Source organism: Lutra lutra, chromosome 11 (assembly GCF_902655055.1).
Source record: "Lutra lutra chromosome 11, mLutLut1.2, whole genome shotgun sequence".
Taxonomy (NCBI): domain Eukaryota; kingdom Metazoa; phylum Chordata; class Mammalia; order Carnivora; family Mustelidae; genus Lutra; species Lutra lutra.
In genome coordinates, this window is record NC_062288.1 from 63368358 (window position 1) to 63387288 (window position 18931).

General features: G+C 40.1%; 1 protein-coding gene across 9 annotated transcripts in view; it reads right to left on the minus strand.

The window, feature by feature from the left end:
- PDE1C (phosphodiesterase 1C) overlaps positions 1-18931 on the minus strand; it is a 518030-nt gene that overhangs the window by 74147 nt on the left and 424952 nt on the right. For all 9 annotated transcript variants that reach the window (XM_047694803.1, XM_047694805.1, XM_047694806.1 and 6 more), the window contains 6 exons: positions 17300-17428; positions 16096-16197; positions 15421-15541; positions 5905-5986; positions 2409-2529; positions 1333-1508 (listed from right to left, as the gene is read on the minus strand). In XM_047694803.1, the coding sequence (XP_047550759.1) occupies positions 1333-1508; positions 2409-2529; positions 5905-5986; positions 15421-15541; positions 16096-16197; positions 17300-17428 (731 nt within the window). The remainder of the gene's footprint in view (positions 1-1332; positions 1509-2408; positions 2530-5904; positions 5987-15420; positions 15542-16095; positions 16198-17299; positions 17429-18931) is intronic.

Below are 18931 nucleotides of genomic sequence, written 5' to 3' on the forward strand. Positions count from 1 at the left end.
CTGAAATGAGCAACCACTCGGGCAGGATTCTGTGGACAAGCCACAGGAGCTGGCTTTTAAACAACTGCAGCAGTGGGGTGGGTCTCTTCTGTCCCACACTAGAAGCAGCCCCTGATGTATGAGGGGCCTCCAGAGCCAGAACTTGTCCTGCCCGGCCTCTCCCACACTTCCTTCAACTTGCTGTGCAGGCCCTGGTTAATAAAAGTGTCAGGGTTGTGTTTGAGAATAAAACTCTCCTTTCTTGTAATGAGGGCCTGGGGCCCAGGGCCAATGGGTGCTGGCGACAAGCGCAAATCCTTGACTGAACTTCCATCCTCCCCTTGGAGGAAACTCTGTGGGAATGCCCCCCGCTCTCAGGAGACGGTAAGCTCTGAGGACCAGGATATCTGTGCTTCATCTCCATACTCTCAGCACATAGGAGGCATTCGGTAGATGTTAACAAACACTGACTATTGTTGAAGTCTCACCTCCACAAATCCCACTAGGGTCAGTCCCCTCCCTGAGCTCCAAGAGCCATCTATGTTTACGTCTCTCCCTAGAATCCAGTGCCATGGCATCGTACCCCTATCTCACATACATGTTCCTCCCTAGGCTACAGGCTGAGCATGTCGTACGTATGGATCGTGTAGTATGTGTTCAAGAAACATGAATATGTGTATGAGCAAACGGATTTCAGCTGTCAAGAAGCACAAGGATTTCAGTCTTTTTTATCTATAGTACCAAGAGTCCTGACTTTTCTCATCTGAATTTTGATGTTGGCCTCAGTGAATTTTGCCTACAAGCTACCTTCATCTCAGATCAATCTGAGGGGAGGAGCAAGATGGTGGAAGAGTAAGAGACCTAAATTTTGTCTGGTCTCAGAAGGTCCCTGAGTCATGACTGAAGATAAGTTGAGAACATGAAAGTGGGCTAAAAATGCTTGAAAGGATATTACAGTTCCTTCTATCCCAGTGTAAAGTTAGAGGTGGCTATTGGCCAGGCTTTACTCAGATAAAGGAAGAAAGTAGGCCTCATCATTATGTCACATGACATGAAATGAGAATGACAAGGTGGTCTCGCAGAAACCAAGAAGTAACGGCCATCCATGGTAGGATCTTCACACCAACAAGAAGAATTTAGTCAGATAGCACAAAGGTCACACTAAAGTGGGGGCTTGCCTTATTCTATTGTGCACTGAGTGCTACACACACTGGACCCTACCAGTCAAGCCATTTGAATCCAGATCCTGAGATCATGTTTCCTTTGTAATTCCTATAAATCAGGGGTAGCAATGCCTTGTTTTCTAAGTGGGTCTGGACAGATCCCCTGGAAGATTCCCCAGTAGCATGTTACCTTTGGGCACCTTGGCCCTCCATCTCTCTCGGTTGATGTGCACCACCTCAGTCCAAGTCGTCTTAAAACTCTTATAGTCAACGGGGATGACAGAACTGTTGATGGGGGCGCTTCCTTCCGAGCCAGTGCTCTTCACACCTGACCGCTTTGCATCCGCTGAACTGATGCTGTTCAAACTGGAGGACACAAAGTCACACCAAAGGGGAAGGTTAGTGTTTAAAAAAAAATGTATGCCAAGGAGTGAGCCCAAGAAGGAGTGGCTAACACTCCTCAAGTTGTGTTGCGAAATTCCTGGGTCCTGAAATTTGCGATTCCTATTTTCCATATGTGACAAATAGGAAATTCTATATTTTCAGCAGGAAAAAAAAAATCAAGGTTTCAGCCTCATGAGGGTTGCTTCTCCCCATATTTCTTCTCTGCTGATTGGTATCCTCTTATTCAATATGACTAGAGTTCTCTCACATGAATTCTCTGTCTTCAGTTCTCTGAAATTAACCCGTTTGAAACTGGGCTTCTACCTGGTTCCCCACTGTACCTACCTGCTTTGACACTGACCACTTTTCCAAGTTACCCAGTCACTTGTACCTCTTTTGCTCCAGCTCCAGGCCCCCACCCCATACTGGAGTGCCTCTGACCCCAGGTTCTTTTTCCTTCCTCCACTTCCTTCTTCTCCTACACCTAGAAATTAAAGTCAGTTCCATTTCTTGTGAGAATTCTGATCAGGGGTACTTTCTTTTTGCTGTATGGGGAGCAAGGACCGCCTGGGCCCAGAAGGTCAAAGTGCCGTGATGGGTGCTGCCATGAGCGAAAGCACCAAAAGAGAGAAAAGGGTAGAGGACCAGCACTGGAAACCCACCAGTCATGGTGTGAATCTTGGTCACTCCCTTCCAGGCCAGCCTGGAGAGCACAGACAGTCCAGCTTCCATTCCTCTGAGAAAAAGAAAGAGGCAGACATCCCCCTTACAAGAGAGGGAGGGCAAACATCATCATAAAATACCCCCATCTCTCCCAAAGGAACAACTCTGTCCTCACAGACAGGCTGACCTGACCCCCATCCTTCAAGTTTCTCCACTCACCTTGAACGCCTTTGTCCTGTCCCGCCAGTTTGGGAGGTTTCATCAATTAAAGGGCTCACAATCTTCTCAGTCATGTCCGTAAGCACAGTGAAGGTGGGCTCCACAATGAAATCAATAAAACCTGAAGAGAGACAGCAACACCTCAGAGGAACTACATGTTAATTGGGCCTTTCCATATTTTCCTATGGAAACTGATGAATCTTAACTTTCTTTTAAAATTTATCCACAGAGGAACTCCAGATCAGATTAGGAGAGAGAAAGTTGGTCTTTATTCATTTAACATGTGCCTTGAGTTGAATATCGTGAGTCAGTTCCATTTCTCTTACATAACTTTTCTATGACTTTCTAATAGCTAGCTCATTCGAGTGATTAAGAAACACATATTCAAATCGCCCCCTCCATCCAACAAATGCTGTAGTCGGTGCTGCCTGTGAGACAAAGATGTAGATCACAACCTGCCTACCCTCAAGGCGTTATAAGAGAGATTAACTAAGCACAAAAATGACCCCTAGAGTACATGGAAAAGGACAAAGAGAAGCCCAAAGACGGCCCCTGGGAAGGTAAGGGAGGGACAATATTTTCCTTCCCACTGAGAGGCCTATGAACAGCTTTATGGAGGTTGTGATGTTTGAGCTGAGCCCTAAGTTTCTTCACTCGAGGTGGAAGAGGTAGGATAAGCCAAGTGATGAGGATGGAGAAAATGTAGGATGTGTCTCAGGAATGACTGGGGCTTAAGGATATTTTTGGAGTTGGAGAGGGGAAAGTTTGGGAAGGCAGGTAGTCACCAGCTCAGGGAGGGAGGTTCCTAAGGATCTCTCCAAGGAGTTGGGTGTGACCTAGAATGTGTACTAGAAGCCCCTTGAGATATTTAGAGAGAATCACAGTTAGATTTTTTTCATTATTCTTTGGAAAAGTTAATCAGGCAAGATGGACATGAAGGGAGAGAGCAGAAGAGGCTGAAGCTGGTAAAATCATTTTAGAAGCTGTTGCAACAGCTTGAAGGAAAGGTAAGGAAGGCGGGATTTAGTGCTAGTGAAAGACGGGGGTGTCACGGAGGCACAGGTGCAAGCACAGTGTGGGGGGGTGCTGCTTCTAAGTGGGAATTGTCAGAGACCTCCCACAGCAAAGCAGAGAACAGAGGAATGATGGGAAACTGTGGCCAGGGTAAAGGACGATGGGCTCAGTCTTAGATCTGCTGACTCTGATGTGCCAGGGACATATCCAGATGAGAGAGGGCAAGCAGAACCAGAAGAACGAGGGTTGGAAACTGGGAGAGGGGTCAGATCTGGATCTGGAACTGGAACTTGGAGATATTGCCATGTTGGGGAGATAATTGATGTTAGGTTAGAGTCACTGTCTCAATGGCCCAAAAATGTCTGGGTATTCTGTGACATAGTAGTAGAAAATTTATGATCTGAAACTACTGGTGGTGGTTCATTACACCACCAGTTACAGCCACATGGAAGTTGGAAGGAAATGAAATACCAATCAAAGGAAATATGGTGTTTTGTACAAATGCTATTTGGTTTTCATGACTGAGGAGGGGGTGATCCTGGCAATTAATGCCTAACAATGAAGGATGCTAAAAACCTTACAATGTAATTGGCAAAACAAGCATTGTCCCAAATACCCATAGTATCCTGATAAGGAAACACTGATGGCCAACTTTGTATGACAGTTAATTGCAGTCTAATTTTATAAATTTGGCTTAAGCTGAAACTGAAGTGTTTCATGACACTGTTTTCACCTTTTTGTTTTCATTCAAGTTAAAGTCAAAAGGTCCAAACCAGAACTAAATTACCAGCTTCCCCTCCATCCCTTATAATGGGACCATGGTCCAACCACTTAATCTGGATTGCTGCCTTCACCTTAGTTTTGCATCCAGCTGAATCCTTAATATATTACATGCTACCCCTCTCCTGGAAAATCTCTGTCCTCCCTCCATCCTATCACCCATCATTGTTTCCTTATAATCCTGCAGAAGGCACCAGGCTGATTTTCTTGCCTCTAGTCTACTCAGAACCCTCCCAGCTACTGATAGAAAATTTTTCTAAAACTGCGGTTAACAAACTTTCTGCAAAGGACCAGGCAGTGAATATTTTAGGTTCTGTGGGCCAAATCTATGACAACTCCTTAACTCTCTCACTGTAGTGTAAAAGTAGCCGCAGACAATTTGCAAATGAATGAGCTTAGCTGTGTTATAATAAAACCATTTATAGGATCAAGTGGTAGGCCAGATTTAGTCCCCAGGCTACAGTTTGCAGACTCTTATTCTAAAGCATCAATTTATATATTTTTAAATCTTATTTAAAATTCTTTAGATATGCCCTGATTTTCTCTCCAGACATGTCGCTCACTTCATCCTATTCTCTGCCCACTACTCCAGCTGTATGGAGCTGTTTGTAATGCCCTGACCATACAAGACTGTTTTAAATTTCCCTGCTCAGTATATGCTAATCCCTTACCTGGAATGCCCTTCCACTCACCCTTTACACACCTCTAACCAACAACACCATCTAACTAGATAACTACCTACTTATTTCTTAAGCCCCAACTCAAATATTACCCTTCAACAAGTCTTTCTGCCTCTAACGGTCCACACTCTGTTGCATACCCAAGTGTGCCATGTATAAAACTCTATCTTAGTACTGTAACACTCACACAGCTTCTGTTTTCCTAACGTCCTACCTACCGCCCAACACTGGTTCAATATCTTTGGGAGCAGATACCATACATAATTTGTATTTGTTTTTTTTATAACATCTGTTTTAGTGCCCATTAGCACCTGGCACCTCACAGAAACTCAATATATTATTATGAAAAAAAGGAATGAGTACTCAAAATATAAGCAGGAAAAAATCAGTAAATCTTTCAATTTCTTTTTTAAGTGATTTCAGACTCTTCCAAGTGAAGAGCACTGCTGATAGTTAATTTATGTGTGATACTGGTACCCTCTCTCATATCTGAGAATTTTTGTAATGCACACATATTATGGTTATCAGCACTATAAAATTATCTTCACCAAAAAAAGGTGCTAAAACATTTCTAAAAAGAAGGAAACATTTAAGATGAACCATTCCTAGAAGTAGGGTCATCCAGGAAATGGGACTGTCCTGGAAACAAGGCCAGAGGAAGCATCATTGAGGAGCAATGCCAGGGAGACTTCTGGTATTGCATGCAGAATGGAAAGGCTGAAATAGAATGGGCTTCTTGCCACTGATTCTTGTCATTGCACTGGAAAGTTGAGGCCCCTTTTGCTCTTAGTGGGGAATAACAGAGGTAGCAGAGCATCACTGTCTAATCTTCCCACAAACCAGCCACATTCCAGAGAGTAGGATGGGGGGAGCAGCTCCATCAACCCAACCAGCCAGAGCCATGAGCACAGTACAGCAGAATGGAGCCAGGTTCCCAGCCAAAGAACCACTGGGAGCATCTGAGCTTAGTTCTAGGCACCCCTCTGTTTTTTCTTTCCATCCAAAGGGCTGTCAACACATACCCACTTGCGACTGAGCAACCATCGTTGATTTTCGATCACACAGAGGAGAAAAAGGCAGCCCCAGCTCCGCTTCTCTGTCACCCTAGAAAAACAGGAGGTCATAGTAAATTCAGATCAGTAGGTGAAGCTGCCCAGATTTTATTTAGCAACTTCAACTGCCACAAAGGCCACTGGTCTTTATTATAATTATTATAATTACATTATGTAAGAACTCCTTTTGGGGCCTACTCCTTTGTATAAAAGACACCAAGAAGTTGAAGCCCTCTGGGGTCCAATCATTCCATCCAACTGCAAAGGCACATGGTGTTGTATAGGAAGCCTCATCAGGTAGCAAAAGTCCCCCGAGGAAAATAAGAAAAGCCATTGCGTCCTGTGGCCCAGAGCCAACACTGCAGTCAGAATTCCTATGTGTTCTCGAGTTGTCATGTCAGTCTGCAGCCTTTCTTGAGCCAGTGAAGCTCCCCCAGTTGTGGGCAGTGGCCAAGACACAAATTCAAACTGGACTGATTTGGACTTATACCCCCAGTGCTGCTACCTAACGCTACACACAACTAGGGTAAGTGCTTCCAGGGTCTTGAGCACAGGGCTTGGTCCATATGGAATGTGGACCAAAAAAGAGACAGAGTAAATGACTGCTTCTGTTTCTCAAGCTAGACAATAATAATTCTCTAGTCAATACATTCTCAAGCTCACCGAGAAACAAGTAAGTATTATGAAAGTCTAAATAATGAGGGAGATGGTTTTTTAAAACCTGGATGAAAAGCTCCATGCTTTAGTCACACAGCTAGAGGAAAGGGAGAATATGGCACCCTTCTCGCAGTAGTGAAGTTGTGCTGATTCATTTTACTAAGATAGAATCTGCTCAGGTTAATGGCTACTGCCCTCAGCTTGAATCTGGCCTTTCTCCCTCTACCTGTGTGATCACAGCAAGTTTATTTTCCCTCTCTACATTTCAGTTTTATGTTCTATAAAGTATGGATAATAACCCCTATCACATCAGGTTATGATGAGGATTAGGTGAGAAATACATATAAATAAATAAAAGAACTATTATTGTTTCTCTAATATTAGGTATCTTAGGTATCTCTAATATTGATGTCAAGAGTTGAGAAACATTTAGCCAATTTGTTATACCAAATACAAACTGATTATAATACATATTACCAATAAATCAATAGTACATAAAAAGTAATAACAACAAAAACTAGACCAGATTCAAAAACTAAATACTTTTTCTTTCTAAGGCATGCTATCAAAGAGAAAAGACACGGGTGCACACACACACACACACACACACACACACACACACACAGAACATCTACTGAAAGGAAGGAAAAGGAATGGGCGTCTGAGGAAGCTGAATGATGTGGTCACAATAGGTGGTGGGGACATCCAAGAGCCTCAGGAACAGTCCTGAAGTGGCTCGGTTCCTTCTGCACACTTACCTGTTCCCATGGGACACAATGGCTCCTCCATTTCTGAGTACACCCTGCTGAAAACTGTTTTATCTCTCAAGTGGCAGGATAAAAATAATTTACTCCTGAGCTATTTCTACTTGGGCAGGATGAAGAGAAGGAAGAGTATTTGTAACATAAACTGTTGTTGAAATGACTATCAGACACATGAAAAAATGTTCATCATCACTAGCCATTAGGGAGATTCAAATTAAAACCACATTGAGATACCACCTTACACCAGTTAGAATGGCCAAAATTAGCAAGACAGGAAACAACATGTGTTGGAGAGGATGTGGAGAAAGGGGAACCCTCTTACACTGTTGGTGGGAATGCAAGTTGGTGCAGCCACTTTGGAGAACAGTGTGGAGATTCCTCAAGAAATTAAAAATAGAGCTTCCCCATGACCCTGCAATTGCACTACTGGGTATTTACCCCAAAGATACAGATATGGTGAAAATAAGGGCCATCTGTACCCCAATGCTCATAGCAGCAATGGCCACGGTCGCCAAACTGTGGAAAGAACCAAGATGCCCTTCAACGGACAAATGGATAAGGAAGATGTGGTCCATATACACTACGGAGTATTATGCCTCTATCAGAAAGGATGAATACCCAACTTTTGTAGCAACATGGATGGGACTGGAAGAGATTATGCTGAGTGAAATAAGTCAAGCAGAGAAAGTCAATTATCATATGGTTTCACTTATTTGTGGAGCATAAGAAATAACATGGAGGACATGTGGAGATGGAGAGGAGAAGGGAGTTGAGGGAAACTGTAAGGGGAGGTGAACCATGAGAGACTATGGACTCTGAAAAACAACCTGAGGGTCTTGAAGGGGTGGGGGGTGGGAGGTTGGGGGAACAAGGTCATGGGTATTAGGGAGGGCACGTATTGTATGGAGCACTGGGTGTGGTGCAAAAACAATGAATACTGTTACGCTGAAAAGAAATTAAAAAAAATAAAAATTAAAAACAAAATAAACTGTTGTTGATGGTTTAACAGGACAGCTCAGCTAAAGCAAATAAAACCCACTCTTATTCCCTATGAAGCAGGGATACAAGTTGGTTTTTGGGTACATTTTTACAGGGGTGATCAAGAAGAAGAGGTGGTGAACACTAACCATTGGCTATTAAGGTGTATGCGTTAATTTCGAATGTATTAGTGAAAAAGTACAAGCTATTAAATAACTTCTTATCCCATGGACTTGTCCATACCACATCTCCACATCACTTACATCTTTTGGATTTAATTGAGCTATTAAATGCCTATTTTAAAATAGTAGTCATTGAATTTCCTTTGGAGAATGGATACATTTTTGAATTGGAAAAATGTGCAGAAAGTAATATGGAAGGATGTACTTCTACAGGTGAATTCAACTTGACTGAAACAATATTTTATGACTCTATAACTACTGGCCTGTGTGGAATTATTCATACCCTTTCCTTTTACCGAAGATGTCAATATTTTTTAAAAGGGCAAAAGTCTCAGCACAACGGATTTTTTTTTTTTTTTACTAACTCATATTTTTCTTCGAGGACAATACAGAAAAATAAGTAACTATTATTCCTACCATAGGAGTTAAGACTAATAAAGTCACATAGTCAATCTGTAAAAGGAGCACAATGCATTTTGTTGAATGAAAGAGATGAATTTGATTAGAAACACTCAAGTTCTTCGGCTACATAGACATTTATGACAGGCAAGCTAGGGCAACAGTCAGGCAGTTAGCTGTTCAAAAGGCCTCCCTCCTTTTCCTTCTTTATTTCCTGTCCACACAGCTATACTATATTTCCCAGGATCTCTGCCAGTTAGTGCTATATAATAAAACGAGAGGAGATGGGGGTCATACTTCCACCAAACTTCTGGCATATAAAATCTCCTATGCCTACTTCTCCACGTTCTTCCCTTTTCTGCTGGCTTGACGTAGACAAGCAACATGGAAGCCATGTAGAATCTGGGTCTAAAATCACTGCTGATTGTAAACTATCTGCCAGTCAAGAAACACTTGTCCTGTGCTTTACATGAGTGGGTAATAAACTTCCATTTGATGTGTGTCATTATTCACTTTGGGGTTTCTTACAGAAGCTGTATGTAAGAAACAAGCCAATCAAGAAAAACAAAGATTATTTCCATATTGTAAGTTCACAGGGGAGGTGACATCTCAAGTGAGTCTTCTCAGGTAGTGTGAAGAAAAAGTATCTCTTTGGAGAGGGTAACAAAAGCATCACAGAAAAAAAAAAAAATCACAGCAATGTGCACTCTTCCTTCTCAGGGGAAGAAATTACAAGTAGGAGGTATAAGAAAAATCGTTGTGATTTTGGGTTTAAGATAATATGGTGAAGACCTCTGTGTCTTTTCTTCTCAGAAATTATCCTCTCAAAACAGGAGAGCAAGAAACAGAAACACAAATGTTAGGAAAAATCTGTAATTTCAAATCGAACTTTGGAGGAATGGCTGCCAAATGTTGTGAATATTGGAGAGGAGTGAGATAAGAACCCCAGAGAAGAGGCCTAGGGCTCCAGATCTCAGGTAAAACTTGAAGAGTTAGTTCTCCTGGTTCTTTCTGGTGTGAGGAGCAACCTGGGCCCTACTTAGTCCCTAGGAATAGTAGAAAAGGAGACACTGGATGAGGAAACACATAGGCATGGCAAGAGGATGATGGATGGCAGAGTCTGAATTGTGAGCAGCCCTGCAATTGTTGCCTACTGCTGTCTGGGAAGAAGTAAAGAAGTAAAGATACACACACACACATACACATCACAGAAGCCTCATAACAAACCATGAAGAGCAGTTTAGAATATTGCTGCTCTGGTTTCTCCCTGGCATATACCTCCTGCAAATAGTTTAAAAATAATGCATTTCATTCAACAATAGTAAATAAGAATAATTTTAAAAATGAAGAAGGAGGAGGAGAAAAAGGAGAAGGATGAGGAGGAAGAAGAAGCAGCACTACCATCACTACCAACAAAAAAAACCTGTGAAAATATGTTTTAAATAAAGAAATAAAAGGGAATAAAGGAAGAAACAAACAAACAAACAACAAAAACAGATAGGAAACAACAGAAAAAATAGTGCCAACAAGTGATGATCAAACATGTTGTGATAAACAGAAAGAAATGCCTGAAATTATCAAGAACAAGGGCTCAGGGAAACAGGAGCTAACAGAGCTCAGGAAAGATATGGAAGAGAAAAACAGAACCACTGCATAAAAGAAGACTGCACTGGCAGCATTACAAAGAAGAACTGTTCTTGATGAAAACACATTAAGAGGTATGGGGGTCAGTAATGTAAAAAGCAGGCCAAACAAAGACCACTGATCAAGGAGTTAAAGAAGGCTTAAAGGAAAAACATACACATGGATGAGAAACAAAAGAGAGTCAACATATGAATAACTGTTTTCCCTAAAGAAGAGAACTTAACAAATGGAAAAGAAAGCATTCAAAGACGAAATCAATGTAACTTGAATCTACAGAAGTAAAGAACATGCCCAGTTCCCAAGAATAGCTATTATAGAGCAATCATTATTGAAATATATTTTAGTAATGTCAGTAGGCTTCAAAGATAAAGAATAATCCTTTAGGGCACATAAGCAAAAAGTTGTATCACCTAGACATGAAAATAATTACAGCAGGGCCTCCAACCTCTCCATAGCAATATCCACAGGTAGAAGACATTTGACTGAAATCTAAAAAAGGCCGCAGGGGGAAAAAGTTTGATCCAAAAAAAAAAAAAAAAAAAGTTTTACCCAAGCAAACTATGGCCCAAGTATAAGAGCAGTACAAAAATGGGCAAGTATGCAAATGTGTGGTTTCATTAGCTCTTCTAGAAGAAACCACCCAAGGAACAACCTTGGCCAACCGATGGATGATCAACCAGGGCCAAAGTACCAACACTAAGGAGAACTGAGATAAGAATAACTAGAAAATTATGCTCTTGCCAGATGTGTTTTCTACCTTTCTGAGTCACCTTGTTTAAGGTGTATCTTTTGTACGCAGCATGTCATAAATGCCATAGAACACTCATTTAAAAAATCAGAACAACTTAGAAATAATAAAGCCAACAAAGAGTAACAAGGAGTTAATTATGTTATGGAAAGGAAAATGAGGAATGGTGTTGGGAGGTAATGAATAAACACCAGCTGTCTTATCTGTTGGACATAAGAATATATCATCTAAACCTGACATATAAAAAATAGAGCTATACTTAAATAATAAAGGACAGACTACAAGAATTAAATAAGTTAATAAGATCTACAAAAATCAGGTGCTGGGGAAGAGAAGAGAGGAAGTAGAAGTTTACTATTTTTTATAACAAGGAGTCATTAGATACAATCTAAATAAATAGAGGACATAAAATTTTTATTATTAAGTTAACCACTGGAAGAGCTAGAAACATAATATAAAACTTCCAAGTCATCAGAAGAAATTAATATAGGACAAGGCAAATGGCACATCTATAATGAACTGTTTATGAAGAAGCTATAAAAACAGAAAGCATGATATAAAATATGATGGTGCCTAAGATCAAATGTTCCTGTCATTTCAATAGGTATGAAAATAGCTGATTTCAAATAATAAAAGAAAAGAATCTTAGATGGACTCATTAAAAGCCTCAACTATATCCAGTGTTAAAAATGCACACCCAAACCAAAGTATCTCTGAAAGGCTAAAACCTATGCAGAGACAAGGCTCATATTCTTAAAACAAGTCAAATTTGAATTCTAGGTAAAAGCATTAGAGGAGGCAAAGAAGCAGGCTTTATAATGATAAAGCGTACAATAAATTATGACGATCTAATAGTTATGAATATCCAAGAACCAAATAACATAGAATCAACATTCACACTGTGCAGAAAGAAAAAAGAAAAGAGACATCTGTCATCCTACAAAAGATCAAATTTTTTAAATGATATATAAAATACCTAAATGACATAATTCATAAGGTAGATGTATGGGGTATTGTTTGAATTCTATACCCTATAAGTAGAAGATAAATCTACTTTTCAAGAGCAGTGTACATTCACAAAACTGATTATACAGTAGCTGACAAATGATTCACAATAAAATCCAAGCAATGAAAAAATTCTTGATCGAATTTCAATAAGCCACAAATTAATTACAAAACTAGAAAGCAGAATAGCCCACCATTGGAAAATTATATAAATAAACACCTCTATCTGAACCAACTCTTGGGTAAAAGAAAAATCTACACCAAAATTACAGAATGTTTAGAAAGGAATGATTGTGAAAATACTGCATATCAGAATCTATGCGATTCATAAGAAAAAGACAAACTCCCACCCACCCTTATATTTTCTAATACTAAACAGGCAGAATGAGATAAGTGAATAGAGCATCCAACTCAGGGAGCTGGCAAAAAAACAAAATAAGCTCGAGCAGAAGAAATGAATTAGTAAAAATGAAAACTTCAGTTAAGGTATTATAAAATAGAAACCAAATAATCAAATGATTAGCTAATTTCATAGAGAAGCAAGGGGAGAAACACTAATACATGAAATGAGAATTGGAAATGGGAAAATAACTACAGACACAGAGGATATTAAAAGAACTGTAGGGGACGTTTGCAAAGTTCAAACATGAACAGCAATATAAGAGAAATGAACCTCAAGACTTTTATAGCATGTATTTACCAAAGAGGCAAACTTATACTTCTTTAAAGTCAATATTTCATTGAGAAGCACCCCAAGGCCACAGCTTGGATTTTGTAAAATATGGTTATAATACTGAAGATGTATCTTACTCTTTTAGCAAAGTATGGGAGGTCTGGTCTATCAGCACTGAGGCTATGCCCTTATTTTGAATTACAACCCAACTTTCAAATATAATACTTTCAGAGACTCTACAGTCCCATTGAGATTTCCCATTTGAACTGTCTGATTTAAAATCTATAGTTAAGAGCTGAGGCAACATTTCTCCTACATGGGTTACTTACAATGGCTTATGGCATCTGGGTTAAAATATTAAGTCAATAAAAATAATTTACTGAATCATAATTACTAAAAAATAGTTCCAGTCCAATGAGCTAACATCTATTCCCAATAGGCAAGAAATTCAATAAGGTTATTTTCACATTGCCTCTAGCACCTTTTCATTCAATTCCAGCATATGTGTATGCAAACAAGGTTTCCTTTATGGGAAAAAAAATGTGCACATATTGAAGAAATTTCTCATATCTACTCACAATTAAAAGAAGGAATCACTTCAATATCTCAAACTTTTATGAGTTGGCTATCACCTCCCTTTGGCTGTAGATTAAATACTCCAGACATAGGGGTTGTTATTACACAAGCAATATTAAAGAAAGCATATGATAATGGTCTTATTTACAGAAAATCCTCTCATTACTATCAGAAAAATAGCTTCCAGAAAAATGGCAGAGTCATTCTTGTATATACAAGGCCCTCCTGTCCTTGTGCACCACTGGGTTCTTCTTGAAAACAAGTCTGAGACCAAGCAATGACCTTGCACGGGGAAACAGCCATATGCAGGATAGGGTACCTGATGGTATATTCACATAACAGCTTAGGGGAGCATGTGTGTGCAGGTGTTGAGATGCACAGGAGGGAGTATAGAACATTTAATGCCAGAAGGATCCAAAGGAAACATCTGGCACAATCTTCCCCTAACTCCTTCTTGCTGCCATCACCTCGTAAAACACAAGTCACAGATAAGACCATTGGGAACTAGCAGAGGGATTCCATTAGCCCCATGAAGCAGTTGGAACTAAAACTCCAATAAGGGTCTTCTGGACTTTGTTGAATACACTGTTGATTCTGGTCCCACCTCATCACTAGATACTGTGTACAGTTTCAGAAGAAAAAACACACATGTACAGATGCCTTTTATAATTTTTCCATTCAAACCAGAATCATAGAATAAGAGTAATCACAGGAGAAATTTGCTTCCAGAAATCGAGTAACCACTGAAAGAGCCCATCTCTTGTCAGGTTAGGGGACAAGGTTGAGACCAGTGTCATGAGCAGTGTTTTGTTTGGTCTCAGAGGTCTCCTAGTCCATGACGTGCACCACTCTTCCAGAAGTGTCAGAAGTAACTAAATTAACTGTACTGATGTGAATTTCTATCATGGAGACCCCCCAGTCTGCAAGTCATCTTGCCTTCAATCTCAGGACCTCATGTCTTGAAGCACATGTTTTAAAGGCAGCTCTTCTTGAGAAGATACCAGTTTTGATACTACGTATTAACTTCCTGATTTCTCTACTTCTGTGTACCTTTTTAAAAAAATTTTTTAAAAGCATTGCCTACTCACGAAAAACTCTGGCTACCCGTTTAGAAAACACAACCCTGAGTTTTAGGAGGTAGTATGTTTAAACATAATTCACAGTAGCTTCTAGTGGTTTCCTGACCACAAATTGCCACACCTCGGAACGCCTGGGTGGCTCAGTGGGTTAAGCCTCTGCCTTCAGCTCAGGTCATGATCTCTGGGTCCTGGGATCGAGTCCCATATCTGGCTCTCTGCTCGGTGGGGAGCCTGCTTACCCTCTCTCACTGCCTACTTGTGATGTCTCTCTCTCTCTGTCAAATAAATAAATAAAAATCTTAAAAAAAAAAATTGCCACACCTCACTTTTTTGACAACATGGAATTTGACAACATGGCTTATCTGCTCCAAAGAAACAACATAATCTATTATAATAGATCATTATAAGTTAAAGATTAACCTCTTAATCTCACACAATGATGCAAAAGCAACCGTCATTTTGTCAGCCCATTAGCACGATGAGTAAAAGGGAAAGTACCCAGGCGACATTTTGACAAGAAACTGACAAAGAGAAATTTTTTTTCCAAACAGAAATGCATAGGGCAGAAACACCATAATGTTCTGAGAACCAAAATTTAGGTAAGAGTCAAACATCACATGAGCAAGAGGCCAGGAAATTAAAAAAAAAAAAGCTATCAACCCTTCCTCCCCAAAGAAAATGATTGTAATGCCAGTTGTCTTATTATAGCATTGCTGAAATAGAATACTCAGAAACTATCTCAATAGGGCTGATGGCCTTGAGGAGTAGTACAACAAGATACCTGTCTGAAGAATTCCTCCAGGAGTGACATTGTCCAGCGATGATGGAGCTCCCATGCTTTTGCGGGATGGCTAATGTCTGCCGTGTGCAACATCAGAGATAATGCTTTCGGCTTTTCAATTCTAAAAATGCAAACGACCCAGACACGTGATAACCAAATTTTCAGAACCTTAATAAGAGTTTTTAAAAATCATTTATTTCTTAATCTCTTCCATTCTCCCATCTCAAACCCCACATCAGCTGAACTGGGGGGAAAGCATCATTTCATCCTACAGCTGGGACATTCATCAGCTTGGTCTCCATGCTTACTGAGCTGGACACCTCATAAACTGACTCAAAACAATTTTTGGAATGACTGCATCATTCAAAAAAACATCAAGGATCTACGAGTCACTCACAGACTTTTGTTGCCCCTGTACCAAGTGAATCTTTGATGGCTTAGTTTCCCACAAAGAATTCTTTTAAATTCTTAACTGGGGACAAATTGTTACTGGCCCTACGATTTATTTCAACCCTGATGAAAATCTACGTGTGACAAGTACAACTGTCAGGTTCTCTCCTCCACCAGCCCACTTCATGAGACCATTCAGGGAAGCTCTCTGAAGAAGGTACGACAACATGGACAAGTACCAGTTCAAACACCTATGAAAACTCATGATGTCACAGGTCCACTCACGCTTCTGGCTGTTGCAAAGCAGTCTTCATTGCTTTGATTTGTTGGAAATGACAGGACATGTCCGTGGCCATCACCATCTCAATTACCAAGGTCCGAAACTCCCTTTCAGAGACACATGGAGAGAGAAACATGGAAGTAAAAAAATGGAAAGTAAAAATTCGTTTTTTGCCACTTTTAAGCAAAAGCAGTTAATTAGTGGTGACAATTCTAATCAACTTGAGCCTTTTAGGTGGACTTTTTTTTTAATGAGGAGTAAGTGAAGGTTAAGAATTAAGGAAATCATTTATTAGGAATATGACATGTGGGACATACATATCACACAGCATAGCTATTTCTCCGGATCTTTACATAATGGCTGGCACAAAGATAGTCAATGAATAGTTGATCACTTAATTAAAATGTAAGTACTATTTGCACTGCAGTAGATTCAGAACTTTGAATGGCTTTGAATGGTTTTGCCTCTAATCTTTGAAATACCTTGACCTGTATTTGTAGCTACAAAAAACTTGAAGGCCTGCTATATACATCACAATGTGTGCTAAGCATTATCAATGGATTATATAGTTTATTATAACATTAACCAAACCATGAGGTATATTTTGTTATCTGTTTTCTAGAAATTAAATTTTACAACAGGGTGAAGGGTTTAAATAACTTCCTAAATGTCATACAACTAGTGATTGTGTCCGTATTCAAGCTCAGGTGTGCCTAAATTCATTCAAAGACACTCAATGTCAGCTAGGCAACAGAATTAGGTACCCATGATTTGTACTGAGTGTCAAAATAATTTCCTTAGCAAATCTGGAAAGATTTTTAAGAGAAGTTCAAATCTAATAGAAGGCGAAAAACAAAGGTTAAAAGAAAAAAACCCAGATTTAAAAAGCTAAGACAAAAGCAATACAAGTTTCCTAACGTAACAAGAAGCAAGTATTTCCAAAGTGCCTATGATATATTTAAATAATTGTGTTAAGAAAAAAAGAAAGAGAGAGAGAGAAGGCAGGGAGGAGAGAGAAAGGGGGGAGAGAGAAAAGGGAGAGGAGGGGTGAAGAGGAGGGAATGAGGGAGACGGGATAAGGAGAAAGGATGAGAGAGAAAGGGTGACATAAACAGTTCAAGTGGTACTATTTCTCCAAAAGCAACATACTTCATCTCTCCTCATGGTTCCTTTCCTGGCCTCCAAATCTCTCTCCTGTCTCATCCTTACCTCCAGTCATCCTTTGAGAGGTTGATCAAAATATTCATTTCCTCATCTTCTTGCAGAAGGCGATAAGCCGCACTTAAATGGTGATTTTCTAATACAGACCTATCGTTGTACAGAATAGCAGGGTCAGACCTGAACAGAAAGCCAAGCAAAAATAATTCAGGATGTTAAATGGTTGAGATTTTTCAGGTGACTCTCTCAAGCTAGAACACACCATCTTTTTTCCTATGTTTAACAATTATCTTTGCCCCCATGTCACTTATGCCAACCAATAAGCTAAAACCAGCAGTACAAATTATCAATAGATATATGCAAGGTATTTTAATGTCAATGTGTTAACATGAAATATGTGATATCCCACTGAGAACTCTCTGAAAGCTGTTCCATAACCAGACTTCAATGATTTCTACCACTAGCATAGGGGATTTCATAAATCGTTGGTCAACTCAAACTTCCTTCTATTTTCTGGAATGCCTTCAGTTTTTAAAAATTTTATTCAATGAAAGAATTTATTTATTATCGTTATAATTCTCTGAACACGTGCCACCTGGTAGGTACAGTTTGCCAAGTTCCTCTGGTAGTAGTACCTTGATCTTAACATTTTGCCATATGGAAGACATATGTGTAAGATTGAGAGTAAAAGAATATAGGATTATAGAACAGTTGCTAGTCACTTCCTCACAGACCACTGCACCAAACACAGAGCTGTACACTCTTTCAATATCTTCAATTCAGTTAAAACTTAGATGATTATAGCTTATTTGTTTCTCATCAAGGAAGCTGAGTCTCAGTGATGTAAAATGACTTCAGAGAGCCCACAGTGCCTACATGGCAGGGTTGAGATGAAGGCAAGGCCTTCTGACCGTTCAGCCATTGCTCCCCGCAATAACTTGTGCCTGTCATTGGCCAACCTTTGGGATATATCTGGCATAGCTTTAAAGTGTTAGGCATAACATACCATCAAAGGACAAAGACCTGCTTACAGATTTAGTTCTCTGTATGGGGCTCACACGGGCTGAGACGCTTTGAATAAAGTTCTGTTAAAGAAGGCCAATGCTTAAATTTTATTCCAAAGCAAGCGTAACTGAATCCACTGGAATTTCCTCACTCCTATGGAGATAACACAAAATGTGCAATCCCTGTGGTGAGAGATCTGATCATGTATCTGTGAAGACAGGCTCCAACTGATGTGCATTTTGTGACATTAAGCTCTTTTCCAGCTGCTGTAATTAAGCCATTTCCTCTGAGGGGAGATGGGTTTTGGTATTGGGCTCCAGCAAAGACCCAGGCACAGTTGCTCCACACACCTCTCTTCCTTCAGCAGGTGCTGTTCACCACAGCCTCTGTCCTCAGAGCAAAGATTCCACTTGTAGACATCCACAAAACAGAGCTGCTCCATGGCATTCCCTGTATTTCAAGCCCTTGCTACAGAACCACAAAAGTCTGCTTCCCAGCAGCTGGGCTCTTCTGTGTGAGGAAGCGGGAGGCAGACAATGAAGCTAGCGGCTTACATCCTTTTGTCTGCTGCCATTCTATTGAAATTCCCCTTCTGAACAGAGATCAGACAATACTGTCTTCTTTTGTGTTCCCCATAATGAAGTGTTGGGTTCATTAAATACGTGTAGATTGATTTAA